Source organism: Aphelocoma coerulescens, chromosome 10 (assembly GCF_041296385.1).
Source record: "Aphelocoma coerulescens isolate FSJ_1873_10779 chromosome 10, UR_Acoe_1.0, whole genome shotgun sequence".
In the NCBI taxonomy this organism is placed as follows: Eukaryota; Metazoa; Chordata; class Aves; order Passeriformes; family Corvidae; genus Aphelocoma; species Aphelocoma coerulescens.
The window spans coordinates 11,828,171-11,846,216 of NC_091024.1; the positions used below are offsets into that span (position 1 = coordinate 11,828,171).

Genomic DNA, 18,046 nt, shown 5'->3' on the forward strand with positions numbered 1-18,046 from the left:
ATTCTGTGTTGTAAATCCTTCAAAAATAAGGCAAAAAATCCAACCAACCAACCAAAAAAACGCAAAGCTGTAGAACACCACCTTGTTCCTCCTCTTTTTGCTCCAGGCATTCAGCCCTGGCACCCAAAATTGAATCTTTAAATGTTTATGGACAAACAGCACCGTTCTTTTTTTCCCCCATTTCGAGCTGAAGGTACAGGTGGGCTCGCAGTGACATTAAATATACACAGTTAAATGAAACTCCCTCCAAAAGAGCCCAGATTCTTGAGCAGCCACATAAATACGTTTTAATGTTTGTCACAGGCTGAGCCCTTTGGCAGCCTTGGAGGGAGGCACCTGTCCAGTGGCTCCGAGCTGCCTATTAGGCTCTATTGACTGAGACATCTGTGTCACTGCAAATAAAAGACTCTTATTGATTTTCTTAACTGCTCTTCACTTCCCCTCCGCCTTCCGAAGGCTGAAATCTTAATTATCTCAGATGCCTATTCAGTGCCTTCACACAATGACCTCTCCAAGCCTCATTGGCATTTCATGAATCAAGGAGTTGTGGCTGAGCGTGTCAGGAAGATAAAGGCTGAGCTCTGTGGTGTCCTTCAGCCTCACCTGGAACGTTCTGGGGGGGATAAGTGGGAGTTCCCCTCCAAAACGGGTGCCCAGCGTTGCTGAATCCCTGGAATACGCCTGGGAATTGGGGCTTTTAGGCCGAGTTCAGTATTCACAAATTCCTGGCTCTTGTTTTGTTAATGTTGCAAAATCCATAGGTAAATTGTATATTTCTCTTGGTGACTTGAAATTCTGGGAGTACCAGCAGCAGGAGGCTGAACTTTTGAATCAAGGTGGTGCTTACTCCGATATTACTGATTAATTTTAAGGTAAAATCTCCCTGTGGTTGGCTGGATTTGGCATTTTATTTGTTCTAAACAACAAAAAACAAGTGCTTGGTGTGCCCTGCAATAGATTCACAGATTTTTTTCCTTGTGGTTTTGAATTTTAGAACCAAACTTCTTCTTACAATATTCAAAATGTTACTTCAACTCACTAAAAAAAAAAAAATAGGAATTAGGTACTTCTTGTTATGATATTAAAATTGCTACTTAAAACCACTAAAAAGAAAATAAGAATTAAGTTTTATACTTAAACCCAATAAAAAAAAAGAAAATAAGGATTAAGTACTTCTTAAAAATGTTACTGAAACCCACTAAAAAAACATTCAGTTTTAATACTACCTTTTAGTCAACCTGATGGGAGTTAATCTGCTTTTTGTTGAGAGCGAATGATTTCAGTTGTGTTCTGCAAAATTTGGTCACAGATCCACAACTGGAGATGGTTTTCTAGTGGTAATTTTAACTTTTGTTCATTTTGGGGGATTAAGTCACACTTACCATTACTTAAGTATGGCCTGGGTCATTATTTTTGATTATTTTTTGGCAGTTTCTGCTTTGAGGCATTCCTAATGATATTCCTCTAGTAGTTTCCATTTAGGTTTAATAAGGAATTCATATTAATCATTAAAAGAAGGGGACATGATTCTTCAAGATAATCAAATATTGACAGGTTAGAAATAGCTTTCTGCCTGGGTTCATTGATATAGGTGATGTGATATAAATATTTATTTCTTTTCTGTCACTCAGAGTAAATGCCACCAATTGATTCAGCATTGATATAGTGTCAACAGTTCATAAGAAACATTTGACTGGCTCGTGTTTCCCGATTAGTCTCTGCTCTATAAAGTGGGATTTACTAAATCTCCTCAATTGGCTGCTCCTGGAGTGTGACTGCTCCGTGAATCCATGATTGCCTCCACTCGGGAAGCCCCGGCACCGGGGCAGCTCCTCGCTCCAGTCAGGATTAATTGGGCATTTTGTTTTTAATGATTTATGAGAGACACACCCTGATTTCATCCCCAGCCAGGTGTGAACGAGGGATGCTTTGTTTGCTGCTCCCTAATTGGAGCCTGCTTTGCTTTTCCATGAATTCCCTGAATTTTGGCAGCCAATCCAAGTTGGGGTTGCAGGTTTAATATTCCAGCCCTTCCTGCCGAGCCCGTGGTTATTAGGGGAGCGTTTTATGATGGAGAATCCAGTTTTCCCAGTAAAATAAATAAATCACCTTGTGCTTTTGGCATCTTTATTTGAGCCAGTAAATCACACTTTATCTCCCCATCAGCTGCAGATCCTCCCTCCACCCCAGCATTCCTGTTTTTCCCTGGGTTTCTGGTTGCCCTTTGTGCTGGGCACAGAGGATGGAGCTGCTCCTACCCCTGTCTTTTAGGGAATGATGTGGAGAAAATATTCCCTTTTCCCAGTGAGTATAGAGCAGGAGATAAGGGAAATGTGCTTTATGTCTCTAGTTCTGCTCAATTTGTTGTTTATAACTTGAGTAACCACCAAAAATTCTTCTCTTTCCCCCACAAGAAACAAAAATACAAATTTATTCATGGCTTTGTGGGTTCATTTGATTTCTCTTCCAAGTGATTGGCTTAGAAGGACATTTTTGGGAATGCAAATGTTTGTTGTTACCTCCAAGACTGGAGAATTCAGGTCCTCCAGCTTGGAAGAGCAAAACTCCTTAAAATTACCAAGTCTGCAGCCTGAGAGAAATTATTTTTGGTGCAAGGGGTCCACTGTAGATTCTTTACATATTTGAAATCCCATTCATGAACGATTGTTCCTCATGAGGTGCCTTTTCCCCTTTTATTTGCATTTTCTGGTGAATCCAAGAAGCAAAGGAGCTTTCAGTAACGAGATAAATGTTGCTTTTCATCATAAACCTTGGTGTTGGAATGGGCCATTTCATCCCTTCCTAAGGTACCTGGCCCAGGTTTAACCACAAATGGGTCATAAAATAATCACCTTCTATTTTGAGTTGTCTCAACTCAGGTTTTCCCAACACTCTGTAGAAATTCCAGGGAGAAACCAGGTTTTTGCTCAGGTAGTGAAAGGAAAGGACATCAATTTTGGATTAATCATTTCTGTCCTTACAACTTCTTTTAAATCAATAAAATATTTCATTTTCTGGTCATTAGAAATGCTGAGTATTGACTCTTTGGGACATTTGAGCTTGTGATCATCGCTTGTGTTAATACACAAAAATGACATCTTTAAGCAGCCAGGCCAAGTCATGTGAAATATTTAACTTGGTGTCCCATAAAATACAAGTAATTACTGAAAATGAGTTAATGTTTCCTAGGAAAATACCTTTTCAAAGCAGGATTTGCCCAAACATTTGGAAGAGAAAATTGCTTTCAGCCCAGAACTAATTCTGATTAAAACATTTATATTTTAAAGTGTAAACGTGCATTCCAAAATATCTTTAGTGGGATTTTTTCATTTGTGCAAAATCCAAATAACTCTGTTTGTCCAGGAGAAGGCTGAACTGTGGTTCTATGTTTGAATTGCTTCTTGGGCAATATAATAATCTGTTGTAAAATCCATATAAAAAAGATCCCAAATTCAGGAATTTGCAGTGTGCAGTGCTTTTATCAGCTGCTGCTGGATTTCTGAGCATCTGAGTTGTCCCAGTGAGCAGGAAGATGGAGGCGAAGAATTCATTGTGTAGTTCAAGGAAAATGGTTTTTATTGTAATTCCAGACTGATTATTTTTATTAAAAGAAGTGCTTTAGATAAAAGCTGCATAAATGGAGCTCTGCAGAGCAACCCCACTGACAGAGCTGCCACTCAATTAGGATCAATTATGCTGATTCCAGAATAAATCATAAACTTTTCCAGGCACACTCCAGCTGCCAGTTTCTGTCGGATTGTTTCCATTCACCTCCAACTTTGGCTCTGGTTATGTGCTGCTCTGGAGCCCCTTTTCCTCTCAGTATCTGTGCCCTGACCCTCTTGAGCTATATTATATCATTCCATTTTGACACCTTTTATCAAACTTTAATGAAATGACCCAGGCAAACAAATTGTCATTAAACTTTCCATCACTTTGTCCCTTGGTATCGTCTTTTATAAATTGGACAGCAAATGTTGTATTGATCTTCTCGTTCTTGCAGCTGAACTTGAAATGACCCAGACTGCTTGTTGTTTATGGCCTGGAGTTGCTTTTCCTTGACATTTCCATCCACAGCATGACATCTCTTTTGTTTTTCTTTCTTTCTTGTGGAGATGAATGAACAAGACATACGATACCGAGACATCCTCGGGCACGGCAACGGAGGCACAGTCTACAAGTGAGTGGGGGATTTCACTGAAAATCTGGGAAAAAATTCAAATGTAACAGCGTTTTTATTTTTACCCTTTGGGGTATAGGTGGGCCCTTGCTGCTGTGCAGGAAAGGAATTCATAATATAAACTTTTAAACTGTTCTGAGGGCATTTTACTTTGTTTTTAATGCAGCTTTGAATCCTTTCTGGGTAACAAGTTAATGGTTCACAAGTAGAGCTTGGGATGTGCTGGAGCATCATGGATTGGCCTCCAGGATTTGTAATTCCTGCTGGCTCACCACGCCCTTCCTGGGAATGACAGCAGTGGGATATGGTGGCACCAGTGGCACCAGTGCCCTGTCCTTCTCTGCCCCTTCCGAATCCCTCCCCCCCCTTTGGCTGCTGCTCCCCTCCCTCCCTCCCAGCCTGATAAACTCCCCCAAATTTTGGTGGCAAAGCTCCTACCCCGCAGCCAGGATTAATTTTAATATGGTAAAGATGATAATAGCACAGATAAGACTTTCCTGTTGAGAAAACTCCTTCTTATGCATAGTGCAAAGTTTAAACTACAGAATGTAATATCTGGTACTTAATAGTCTGCAGTGGGGTATGAAAAATATTCCACTGGGAATTAAGAAATCCATACTTTGTAAGAAAGCCCTGAGGGAGTAATAAAGGTTTCCTCCAGAGAGCTATTTACCATATACAGTAACCCAGCATCCCATTAGGGCTTTGTTTATACCTTAGACATTTTAACTTTGATATTAACTTTTTTTTTTCCCCTAAAATGTTTTAAAAGCTACGGTGCATTTAGTTTAGTTTCTAATTGGCTGCCAGCATTGCAAAACAACTCCTCCTTGCAGAAGGTTTAATGGAAATGGGCTTCCAAAGCCTCCAAGGAGGAAATGCAGTCTTGGAATGGACCCTTAAAATCAGGTTGGCCTTGGGGGTGGGATGTGGTTGGGAAATCTCATGGATGTTTTCTTGGAGAAGGATATTCCTAGACCAAGGAACTGGAGGAAATGGTGTTACTTTCTGATTTTATTATAGATATGAGGAAGAATGTTGAGCTCTAAAGCTCAGTCAGTGACTTGTTGGTGTCAGAAGAAGAGGCAGAGAAGGGAATTTGGATAAAAGGGGATGTAAGGCTGAAAGTTCCCTGTTTGACATCATGCTGTGTTTCTGAAGGTGTCATGCTGTGATCCCGTGCCTGGAGTGGGTGACTGTGGCATTTCCCTGCACTCTCAGACAGGGAAAGTCTGACCTGCAAAGGCAGGAGCCCACTCCTGTGTCAGGGAAGTGTTTCTGTCTCTCACATTCCTTTTTATCCCGTTCTTATTTAAAGTCAGCAGCTGCAGTGACTTCAGAATCCTTCCCAGTGCAGGAGTCATTCCAGCCTGCTCCAGGGAACAGGCACTGGTTTTGTGTGTGAGGTGTTTTACACATTATCATGGAACCCTGGAATGGATTGGATGGGAAGGGAACTTAAAGCTCATCCCATTCCATGGGCAGGGACACCTTCCCCCATCCCAGGGTGCTCCAAGCCCCATCCAGCCTGGCCTTGGACACTCCAGGGATCCAGAGGCAGCCACAGCTTCTCTGGGCACCCTGTGCCAGGGCCTCCCCACCCTCACAGGGAGGAATTCCTTCCCAATATCCCATCTATCCCTGCCCTCTGGCAGTGGGAACCCATTCCCTGTGTCCTGTCCCTCCATCCCTTGTCCCCAGTCCCTCTCCAGCTCTCCCGGAGCCCCTTTAGGCCCTGGAAGGAGCTCTGAGCTCTCCTTGGAGCTTTCCCTTCCCCAGGTGAACATTCCCAGCTCTCCCAGCCAGGCTCCAGAGCAGAGGGGCTCCAGCCCTGTGGCAGAACTCCCTAGCTTGGAGCAATCCCCCCTTCCCAAAATGTTCCCAGTTCTCAGTCTCCAGCGGAGCATCCGCGCCCCAATAGGGAATAAGGGGTTCAGACTGGAACACTCACAGGTAGCTGGATTGCCCCAGCCACGCACAGCAGCCCACAGATATTTTATTCCAGTAAATCAATGAACATTTGTCAAGTAAAATTAATTGCAGAGGTTGGGCTGTTTCCCCCTCGCAGCGTGGGGCTGCTGGCTCGGGGAGGAGAGGCTGTGTGGGTATTGATCTGCAGCTGAAGAACGAGCCTGTCTACGCCCTTTTTATTCTTTTTTTGTTGTTGTTATCCTTATCTTTTTTTTTTTTATTCCCCCTCTCTTCCCAGCTCTTTATCCTAACTCATATCCATTATGGCAATGATATATTCCCAGCACTCGGGGAACAAGACAGCGCGTCGCAGGTCGCTGAGCAAAAATTTTCCAGCCTCTCTTTTCCATGGGAATGAAGCACTATTGAAATAGTTTATTGAGATTGAAGTATTGATCACTTTTCCTGCTCCCCCTGGTTGGAGGTGGGGGGAGAGGGGAGCTGGGGTTGTTCTCTTTGGAAGACTATGTTTAGTTAGAAAATGGATTTCATTTATTTGGGTTCTTTACAGCTGCAACTGGTTTATTGCTTGGAGAAGAGGTATCTTAGCTTTATTTTTATGACAGTATAATTATACTTTAGAAATACACTTGATTACTGTGTGTAGCAAAATTGTTCCACTATATTGGCTTGGCCAATATTGCTATACAAACAACTTTTCAGTCAATTGAGTCTGGTAAAAAATCAATACTTTATAGCAATATTTCGAGGGAGAACTTGCTGAATCTAAATGTTTTTCCTGTTCTAAAAAGAAGGAGATTTTATGGTTCTTTGACATCCCATTCTCCCCCTACCTTTTCATACGCTGTTTGCTTAATTAAGGAACAATAAAAATTCTCGTGTTAGATATGGCAAAACCAGTTAATTAGCCTTGCTTTTTGGTTGCTTGCATGTTCAGAAGTACGTGAGAAAATATAAAACAAGCCCAAACTGTCCATTGAATATTCCACCAGAAAGCAGCGATTCTTCCACTGCTGCCCAGTGAGCAGAGTGTGCCCTGTCTTGGGTAAAGGCTGTCAAGAAAAGGATAAAATCTGCTGTAACAAAGCCTGAAAGCACCTGAGTGTGCTCCTCTCCTGTTTGCCAGGTGCTGTAGGTAGGCTATGTCATTTGCTCTGATTTCCACTCTCTGTGGAGTATTTAACTCCAGTTCTATGCATTTTTTGAAACTCAGCTGCCAGCTGTTTAATGGAAGCTGGTGGGGTGGAGAATGCCCAATTTAAGCTCTTCCCAAACATCTGTGTGGCAGAACATCTCTGGACCTGCTTAAATTGCTTTTCTTGGATCAAATCATTTGCTGGTCAGCCCAAAAGACATTGGAAGGATGAGCTTTGTGCTGCATCTTTGGGCTCCATCCATGACTGCAGAGGCTGCTCTGAGGAGATCTCTCCTTAGGTTGAGGATTTGATTTGGAATATGTGGGTGTGCTTTGCCACCTGGTCCCTGGAGCAGCTCCATTAAATTATTCAGAGCTCATATCCTTAGCTGTGTAGATTTTGAACCTAAATATTATAAAGTGGAGGTGTTTATCTCTAGCAAATAATGACTCTGTCAGGTCTTTCTCACATGACGTGTCTAAAGCATCGCTATTTCCTTTATAGAGAAGCAAAATGAATGTTTTATTCTTATTTCATGTTTTCTAGTCTTTGTTTTTCAAGGGGACAGGAGAAGTGAGATGTTCCAGGAGCTGTGTTTAGGGCATGGCACAGCCTCCTGGGATTTATTTTGCAGTGTGAGTTGTGTGTGTAACTCCGTGGGTTCTGTTGGAGTCTCCAGCAGCAGGAGCATAAAGCTCCATACACCAAAATAAACATAAAGCCCCAATGATGCCCGAATTAATTTGGGAGTTACCAGGATCTGGGAGGGAGGGAAGGAATGGGAACATCAGTTCCTATCTTAGCAAAATGCTGTGAAAGCAGAAGGCTTCACTTTTAAGTTGAGTAATTGGGAGAGAAGTGGCTGTGGATGATGTCCCGCCCCCGAAGAATTGGATAGCCTGGAAAATAGGGATAAATGAGGAAGCTTAATTTGTTTGAGCAATTTCCTTGAGCAATTCTGCAGTTTGGTTGAACATTCCAGCATCTGCCCATCCCTTCATTTCCTATCTCGGCCAACCTTGGGGTGCCCCATTAGCACATTAAACACCGAGTGTGGGAGACAGCTGGGCGGGGGCTGTGTGTGCTCCACAGCCTGGAGTCTGTGCCCTGGGGGGAGCTGAGGATCCTCTGGCGCTGCTGGGGAAGCACTGGCAGCCTGGAGCAGGGAAGCTGGAGAAGGTTTAGCTGTGTTTGTGGGGAAGGGAGGTGGAGGGGATGCAGCTCCGTTTGCTGGGATATGGTGATGGAATAACTGGAGTTTGCTGTTGCCTTGAGGAGCTTTTGCTGGGCAGGGTTGGCTTCTCCTGGCTTATCCCACAGCCCTGGTGCAGGACAGGGGTGCTGGCAGGAAGGAGTTCTGTAGTCCCAGTCTGTTCTTTAAAGCACCTCAGATGTTGTGGGAATCTAGCCCAAATCTTACTGGAGCTGTTCCTCTCCTGGTCATTTGTTGCTGGTTTTCCATATGGATATCACAGAATCCTGAATGGTTTGGGTTGGAAGGGACCTTAAAGCAGGGTCCCAGGGTGCTCCAAGCCCCGGCCAACCTGGCCTTGGACACTTCTGGGGATCCAGGGGCAGCCACAGCCTCTCTGGGCACCATATGCCAGGGCCTCCCCACCCTCACAGGGAAGGATTTATTCCCAATATCCCATCTATCCCTGCCCTCTGGCACTGGGAAGCCATTCCCTGTGTCCTGTCCCTCCATGCCTTGTCCCCAGTCCCTCTCCAGCTCTCCCGGAGCCCCTTTAGCACTGGAAGGGGCTCCAAGGTCTCCCTGGAGCCTTCCCTTCTCCAGCACATGTGTAACACAAGAACTATCCTTTGCCTCCTTTTAGAATACTTTAATTCACAGATTATTTTGGCCCTTTGGCAGAGGATAAATGGAGGCAGAGATGAAATCCCTTTTCCAAGGCAGCAAAGAAGTGACAGAAGCAGGGATGGAGCTGCAGATTCCCAGCCTGGAGCTGACCCTGCTTCATCGGCAGGGGATTCCTGGGGAAGGTTCTCACAACCTTTTCTCCACAGTGCTTGTCCCAGCCTGGTGCTCAGGGAAGGAAGCACAGGCAGCTTCACTGGCTTGTTTGGCATTAAAACACATCTTTGACCCTTTGAAGTCTTAAAATGGCACCTCCCTTAATTCCTGTGGTGCAGCTGTGGAGGCATTTCCCTTTATTTCCTTTCCCAGACTGCATTCATTTTCTGTTTCTCTTGTTTGGGTTTATTTTGAGTCCCACTGAAAGCGTTGGAGCAGCAGTACCTGACTGAGTTAGAAATGCCCCACTGGATGTCATCTATTACCAGTGTGGGTTAAACAAGACTGACCAGTGCTTGCTGGTCACTTGCTTCCTGTGACCCCGGATAGTGCTCGCCCACCCCATAGAATCTGTTATGCACAAAAGTGCATAAAATGAAGATAAAGTACCTCCTTCAAGTCTGACAAAACCCATTCCTCTGCAGAATGGGAGCTGCAGTGAAAGTAAATAAATGAATGGACAGCAATCACAGCCTAGTTGATGAAACTGTTCAATTAAAGCACAGGCATTTACATGGTGTAATTTCCCTAAATTGCCAATGAGCCCCTTTAGACACAACCAGTGTTCAAATTGATTTCAGCATTGATTTTGGCTGAAGCTGATAAATTTCTGCTTGTTAGTTAAAGTAATTTTGCAGAAGACTTTGTAGTGCAGTATTGAAGTGTTCATTTAGCTGATGGTTAAAAGAGGAGTTATTTACAGAGGGTTCTACTGTTGGGCTGAGATGGGACAATTCCCCGGTCATCTTTTTACTTTTAATTTTTAAGCTTCAGTATCCAATCAATACGTTATTGAAACTGATTAAAATGTATCCAGCCAGCTGCCTATGGCTGTTTAATTAGAAACTGGATGATTCTTAAATTAAAGTTGTTTTGTTTGTGTTGGATGTCCATAGCTGGGAAGATGAAGTGAGCGGCAGTCCGGAAAATGGGAGCTTGTGCTTGTTAGCAGTGAGTGAGCTGGGGTGAGAGCTCAGGGCCTCCCCACCTTCCCAGGGGGGAATTCCTTCCCAATATCCCATCCATCCCTGCCCTCTGGCACTGGGAAGCCATTCCCTGTGTCCTGTCCCTCCATCCCTTGTCCCCAGTCCCTCTCCAGCTCTCCTGGAGCCCCTTTAGACCCTGGAAGGGGCTCTGAGCTCTCCCTGGATCCTTCCCTTCTCTAGGCTGAACAACCCCTCATGTTGGCTTCTTAATTCCTGTCACCAAAGAATGTGATGTACTTTTTGGCTCGCACTCTGTTGCTTCATATTTCTTTCCTGAAATTGTGATGGATTCACTGCAGGCTTTCTGCCATGTGGGATAACACCATGTCAGTCGGAGCTCACAGCTGCTCTGCTGCCTTTTATCCTTACACCCGTTTAAATCCAGCAGGTGAGTCCATTCCTGTGTCTGGAGCTGCTCTGGGTGGTCCTGGGTGACCTGGTGTAGGTGTGGTGGTACCACACTCTGCTCGAGCTCCGTCCTTATTCCAGCCTGTCCAGGTCTCTTTCAGGAATGGGGACTGACTGGCAGTGGGATGGGTACAAGGAGAAAGGCTGGGAATCCCGTTTCCAAAGGTTAGCCCTGAATGTTTGGCTGCAGGAGAGAAGGAAGACTTGTTTAAGTGGTAACAGATGGAAAGAGGAGCAGGTTCCAGCACAAAGAGGTGAGGGATCATCATTCCCTGAGCTTGGATTCCAGCACTGAGCTGGGTTAAGTGAGACATTGCTGCTCAGCGTTTCCTTTACGCAGCCTCTGGTGCCAACTGTGCTTTTTGTCAGAAGTTTTAACATTCAGATACCACTATTTGCAGTTTGTTTGCTACTTCCCCAGCAAATCATTTTGCAATCAGCACTCAAGCATCTGCAGTGGCATTTCAGAGGGAGGGGAGGTTGTGCTGTGAACCAGCACAGCCCCATAAAAGCTCCTTTTTCCAACTGCTGTGCACTTTGGCTTCCCTGGTTTAACAGCCACAGAGTCAGGCTAATGTGTTTGCTATTGCAGGAGGCAGCAACTGGCAAAGTGGTTATTTCCTAGAAACAATTTGAATCTCTTTCTTTCGATGGCCATCGGAGTACGTGACGCTCCTGTCGCTGCGCTGCCACGCTCTGACCACGAGCACGACAAACAGTGGCAGTCCCAGGCAAAAAAGGGGGGAAAAAGGAGAAAATGACCAGTAAAGCAAATGTGGGGGTGATTTGCTGCGTGGAGTTTGCAGCTGGTGGCTGGCACGTTGTGCTGCAGGGCTGAGGTCCCTGTGCACGACACCGACACAGCTTTTTGCTCTCGGTTATTTCTCATAAATGTCCAGTTTGACTCGCTCTGCGCCCTCACGTCTGAAGGTGCGGCCTGCTACAAGCACAGCTTTTTCTGGTCAAATAACAGCTTTTGAGCTCAAATAAGAAGCTTAAAACTCTTATTTCTGTTTGGAAACACTCTGCCGTGGCAGCAGAGACCTTTGGTGTGTGGTGTGGTTTGTCTGAGTGGGTCTGGAGAGCTTCCTCTGCAGCTCCTCAGTGCAGTGCTGGGAGTAAACTGTGGGGAAATGGGACAATATTTCCCAACCCTTTTGAGGGAAATTATCTCTTGCTGTTTTTAACAAATGTGGGTAGTGCATTCATCCCAGGGTGAGAAGTAGGAGGAAAAGCGTTGGGAGAAAAGAAGCAGAATATTCACTTCTAGTTTTACTCTGTGGCCTGAAGCTGCCACCTTGGCAAGTTCAGATGGACCTCAGGAGAAAGCTCTTGGCAAGAAAGGCAGAGCTCCAGTACTGCAGCACTGGGACAGGGCATGGGAGAGGCAGGGAATCTCCATTCTGGGGAGGAATTTCTCCCCATATCCCATCTGGGAAGCCACTCCCTGTGTCCTGTCCCTCCATCCCTTGTCCCAAGCCCCTCATGGCACCAGCCTTAGGTGTCCCCAGGCTGGAGGGGAGTGTTGCATCCCTGGATCCTGCAGCCCCATCGCTGCTGTCTCCGTCTGTCAGTTCATCATTTTGTCATCTTTGCTGATGTTGGTTATATTTCTGGGAAGGGACAGGGCTGGCTCATTGGCACAGCAGACAGGTCATGGCTTTCCCTTGAATCATTTAGGCTTGCCAAGGAGTATCTTATTGATTAGAAATTGTTTCCGTGGCTGTTGTGGGGAAAAATGAAAGGATGTATCCTGGTGGCCAGAGGGAGCAGATGGGAAGCAGATCCTGTGCTGCTCCAGGCTCCTTTGGTGCTGTTCTGAGCGTGAGAGGATAATTTGAAGGGATTTTGGTTTCTAGGTAGAGACTGTGTTTATTTTGAGATATAATACCAAACTCAGCTTGTAGTGAGAAGTTGTGTTTGATGGGAAAAGCTGCTGGAAAAAGCTCGGGGATCTTGGCAAACTCAGCCCCTGCTCGTGATGTGACCATTGTTGATTCACTCACATGTGGGCAAGGGCTTTGCAATTAAAAATTAGAAAAAAAATTGAAAATTAGTGTTTCCCTTCAGTTGCCTGCAGGTTGCGGCCTGGGGTTGGTTCTTTGCTTGCGCTGGAAGGAATTATCCCACAACCACAGCATCCTTCAGCTCCCGCTGTGCTTTAGGTAAAATTCCTCACAGGGAGGATGTAAAATTGTTGGTCTGAGAGAAATATTTTGTTTGCCATCTTAGCTATTTATTAAGAATTTATTAGCTCTTTATTAAGAATCTGGCACGTTTTCTCTTAAGTTGGGTTTGTTTTCCTTCTGTGTTGAGTACAAACTCATCGTATTGGGTGTACCAAGTATTTAGCGTTAAATATTAGGGTGGGCAGGGGTTTATTCCACAAAGAGCCCAAAGCACTGCCATTTCTCCTTGGTTTTCTTTACCTCAGGAAGAACAAAGCAGGTAATGTGGATTTCCATTCCTCTTTTCTCCTTAAAACGCCAACCAGCTGCTTCTGATGCTTCCTGTTTTTAATTTGCTTTCCTGTAGAAACACATCTCCTGTACGGGGTGGGGGGAGAGATGCTGAGGGTTGGCAGATCCCCCAAAGCCCTATTCTAGTTTTCCATGATATTGATTTGTATTTTCTGGGACACAAGGGATGCACTCTCTGCAGTCCATCACAAGTTTTCGTGGCTTAGCTGGAGGGCTTTGTTCAAGCACGGTGCTTGCTCACACAGCATCTCTCTTATTCCCCAAAATAACCCTGTTTTTGGCCACGCCACCTCTGCAGCCCTCCCTGAGGGATGCTCTGCTTTTCCAGAGTGGAGGAGACGAAGTTCTGCTGGAGGGCTTGGCTCCTGTGAGGCCCTTGAGGGCTTTAAATGTCTCGGGATGTGGTTTATAGCCAAGGGTGATGAAATATTGGACACAACTGTGCCAGTCTTGCTTAGGAGCTGTTCATTGTAATGGATGCAGGGGCTTGGAATAATGAATTCTGGTGGGCATGTGGAGGGAGAGACTGAAATTTCTGTTCCCCAGTGGGAATGTTCAGCCAGGCAGCGTTGGAGTCTCTGTCCTTTCCTTGGACAACATGTGATGGTTTCAAGCCAAGCTCTGTGTCACTGGGGGAACTTCCCACCAGGAGATGGTCCCTGGAAGTGTCCAAGGCCAGAGCTTGGAGCCCCCTGGGATAGTGGAAATGTCCCTACCCATGGCAGGGGGTGAAATGGGATGGGCTTTAAGGTCCCTTCCCACCCAAACCATTCCAGGATTCTGTGTTTGCCTCCATCTCCTGTGCCAGGAGTGGGGAGGGAGACCCCCCCCAAAACGCAGCGTGGTGTTTAGCATCCCCTTCTCCTCACTGCTGGGCACTGCTCAGACCCGTCCCTGGCACTGGGGAGCTGCTGTTTTGAGCTGGTTTTAGGAATTTTCCTGCCATCCTGGAAGATTTTAAGTGCGTTCCTGAAGTGTGCCAAGTTGCTGAGGAACCTTTGGAATTTTGCTCCTTGTCTCTGATGGGTTTGGTTGCTTCACTTCTGGAGGTGGCACCAAAACCTGGGAGATGACCCTTGAGATGAGACTTTGAGTGGGAATATTGGTTTAATCTCCTCCTGGACATCCATAAATTTACTAAAAGTCTGGTCTTCCTCATGGTGTGCTCGCTATCCTGTGGGATTTTTTTAGTCCATTCTTTAGAAGCTGCATAAAGGTATTAAATTCAGGCTTTAGCGGTGCTGACTGTAACCAAAATGATCAATTCCACCTTCCAGTCCCACATAACATCCAAGAAAACCCTTTTTCCCTCCACACTCATTGGAAGGGGTAATTACTGCAGCAACTCCAGCCTAATTTGAAGTGTTAGCTGTTAATTAAAACACCGCAGAGGTGTAGGGTTGTCTTTTGGTGTAACCAAAGCTCCCATTCAAACTTCATTAATCACTTTACAGTTATTGTACTGGGCAAGGGCAGGACAATTGAGATGCTGGATCAGCCTGGAGTAAACAAATTCCTGTCCTGCTGGGCAGCCTGGCATCCCAAAGGCCCCGGCCACGCCGGCCCACGGGCTCCTGCTCCTTTGTGATCCAATTCCCAGCGATAATTAAATGTTAAATTGGTGCTGTCAGTGCTCTGTAAACCAAACCAGGTATCTGCCCTCTGCTGGAAATTGAACCCAAACTTCCACGGATGAATTAGCGTGCATCATAATTAAATAATCAAGTCTTCCCTTTTAATTCACTTGGAAACAGGAGATCTCTCCTATGGAAAAAGGATCAGCTTTCTTGACAAGCTAATTAAACTGTCCAGTGAGGTCCCTATTAAGCCAACAGACGTTGAGCATCTTTTCCCAACCTCTTCATCCCTTATCATTCCTGCTCATCTTAAGCCCAGGATGTTTTGCCACTGTTGGTTCATCCCCAGTTACAGCAGAGCTCGTGGATTCGTGGATTCAGCTCCTGCTCTATCAGAGCTCCCATGGATGATCTCATTTTCTGCAGTGATTTTTTCCCCTCTGCCTTTTTAAACTCTTTTTTTTTTCCCCCCTCAAAGCCGATGCCACTCGGTTACAGAAATGTTCATCCAAGAGTTATTAAATTAAGGTGAAGTTTTTAGGAACTGCCAAGCCATTACCAGAAATTAGGGGAGTGCTCAGGGTTGTAAATAAGATTAAACGACAGCCTCACCCTGTCTCTGGGTGATTTTACATGCAAAAACCCAACTATTAAAGCTTTTCTTCTTCAGTAATAATTGCTAGAGGTAGAGAGTAGTAAAATATTATAATTCTTTAAGGTTAGTGCCACATCTCTGACATTGCTGTGCCTGGTGCCATAAATCAGGGTGAGACAGTAAAACCAGTGAAGAGGAAAACCTTTAATGGTTTTGTTTTTATGCAAAATTACATTGGATTTTGAAGAGATTTTTTTTTTTTACCTGCCTTTATTTTCTCACGTGTTCATGGTTGGGAGTATTCAAGTCATTGTTAAATAGCCAATTATGGGTGTTTCTCCTCAGAAATGAAGACAACCTGCTGTTGAAATACCCTGGAAAAATTTTTTTGGGTGCCTGCAAACATTTCCAATAATTCTTTCTACCTTTATATGCACCCACTAATCTTAAAAGAAATCTTAAAATAAATGCAGAAATTTAATTTTGCTGATATTTTCTGTGGGTCCTTAAGTTATGAGAAAGAATTGGCCATAATCTGTTTTAATTCAATTTAATTGGTGTAGCTGCTTGTCTCTGAAAATACCCACAGGACTGGCAGATTGGTGAGATAATCCTGATTTTCCATGAAAATTCTGAGTGATGGTTATAATCTTAATTAATTCCATTGCAAGAAAATGGGGAAGTGGATAAATTCAAGGTTTAACTCAGATTTAAGGTTGAACTCAGTGATCTTGGAGGCATTTTCCAACCGAAATGATTCTGTTAAATTCCCATTTATAGTTTATTTTTCTCCTGTATCAAAGCCTTCAATGTGTATATTTTGTATCAAAAATAAAGATACAAGCCTGGTGAATGGTTCCCTTGTAAATATATTTTTGATCCCGTATTTTCCTCAGTTTTCCCTTAGAAATGCTGGATAAAATTGGCTTTGTGTAAAATCTGTGAGCTCAAAGTCACTTTCCTGGGAAATCAGTGTATTTGTATTGCACATCCTTACAGAGGGAATTTTATATGATCTCAAATAATTGCATTATTTCCTCACACAGGGCATACCATGTCCGTAGTGGAAAAATCCTGGCAGTGAAGGTAAGAGATTCCGGACGTCTTCTTTCTTTCCAGTTTTTCCTGACCTTGCTTTCCCTCCCTTCCCTCTGATTTTTGGATCTCAATTTGGTTTATTGCATTAATCTATGCAGGAAAACCCCAGACTGTAAATGGAGTCATTCCCAATGAGCACAGCTTCCCAAAATCCAGGGTTTTCCCACAGGGAGTTGCCTGAAATCCCCACATCTTGACATCTCCATGGATGTTTCAAGTGCAGTTGGGCTCCTTGCTTGGGTTAAACCTGGAGATTGCAGCATTTTGTGATCAGATAAATCCCAATTTTCACTGGAATTCAGTTAAAACTGGGATAAAATAATAGCAACAGCGTGGCAGCTCTTGGATGTAATCTGTTAATTAATTTACGCTTGTAAATGAAATTATTAATAGTTCATCTGCACAAAAATAATCCAAAGAAGAGGTAATTTTTCAATAGATCTGATTTTTTTTCAACTGAACAATTTTGTTGAAACTCGAAGCAGCAGAGATTTGGAAAAACAAATTCTTGCATTCGTGGCATTCCAGTTAATAGTTGGTGATCTAAAAAAAGGCTTGTTCTAAAATGGAACTCTTTATGGAATAATTGCTCAAAAATCTGGGAAATGGGTTTTTGTTTCTTTTCCCATCCTCTAATCCTTAAATTCTGGTGGGATAACTGAGGTAAAGTGAAGGAATGGGAGAGGAGGGTGAGAGGAGGAATGAGGGGAGCTGGGTGCTTAAAGCAGGATTGGAGTGAAATGAAATTTCAAGATAAAAGGTTATACAAGATTTAAATGAAATATTTCTATTTATTGGGCAGAACTTGTGTGGTTTGACTTCAGATTTAGGCTCAGGTTGTGGTTTCAGCCATGTGGAATTTATAAAAATGAGCTTCTGCCCGAGTTCTGGCTTTTCCTGAGGATCACAGAAATCCCTTCATCCCAGAAAAAAAAAAGGCTTTTGATTTTCCTGTGAATTGCAGGGAAGCAAATTCTTCCTGCTGGATTTGAAATGGGTCTTCACCTGTGGAAAGCACAGAAATAACATCCTAATAACTTCTAATTATAGAAGGTTAAAAAAGTTTTGGAAAAAGTCATTTTGAAAAGCCTTTTTAAGTGGTGTCCAACCTTCCTAAACCTGTCAGGAATGGTTAGACAGGAGTTCTCCGAGTTGTGACAGGCACAAAAGGACAGAAAATGTAATAAATATTTTTTTTTTATAATTAAAGCTTTCAGTATGGATCTAAAAAAGCTCCACTGCTTCCTCAAATGGGCTTTTCCAAGCTCCATCCATGTCTGGGGCTGGAGGTGCCCTCAGAAGCTGCCTGGAGAGGAGCTGGAGCACCAGGAAATTCTGGGAATTCAGGCAGGAGGGACAAGTTCACCCTTTGCAAGGTTAATTGAAATCACCTCCCTGTGGCAAAACCCTTTTCCCAGCAATTTCACCTCCTTTTTCCCTCGGAGTCCACAGGTTTGGGGAGTCCTGGTGGATAATGAGCATCCTGGAGATTTGGGAAATGGGATCTCTGGCAGGTTCTGCTCGTGTTGGACCTGTCACTCTCAATTTTATTTCATTTCATGTGATCTCAGAGAGATACTAAATCAAAATATGCATTATTGTGGTTAAAAATAAGGTGCTGA

General features: G+C 44.1%; 1 protein-coding gene across 2 annotated transcripts in view; it reads left to right on the forward strand.

Moving 5' to 3' along the window:
* The window catches only part of MAP2K5 (mitogen-activated protein kinase kinase 5), a 120,036-nt gene that overhangs the window by 20,998 nt on the left and 80,992 nt on the right, over positions 1–18,046 (forward strand). For both annotated transcript variants that reach the window (XM_069025783.1, XM_069025784.1), the window contains exons 8-9: positions 4,116–4,180; positions 16,373–16,412. In XM_069025783.1, coding sequence (XP_068881884.1) covers positions 4,116–4,180; positions 16,373–16,412 — 105 coding nt within the window. The remainder of the gene's footprint in view (positions 1–4,115; positions 4,181–16,372; positions 16,413–18,046) is intronic.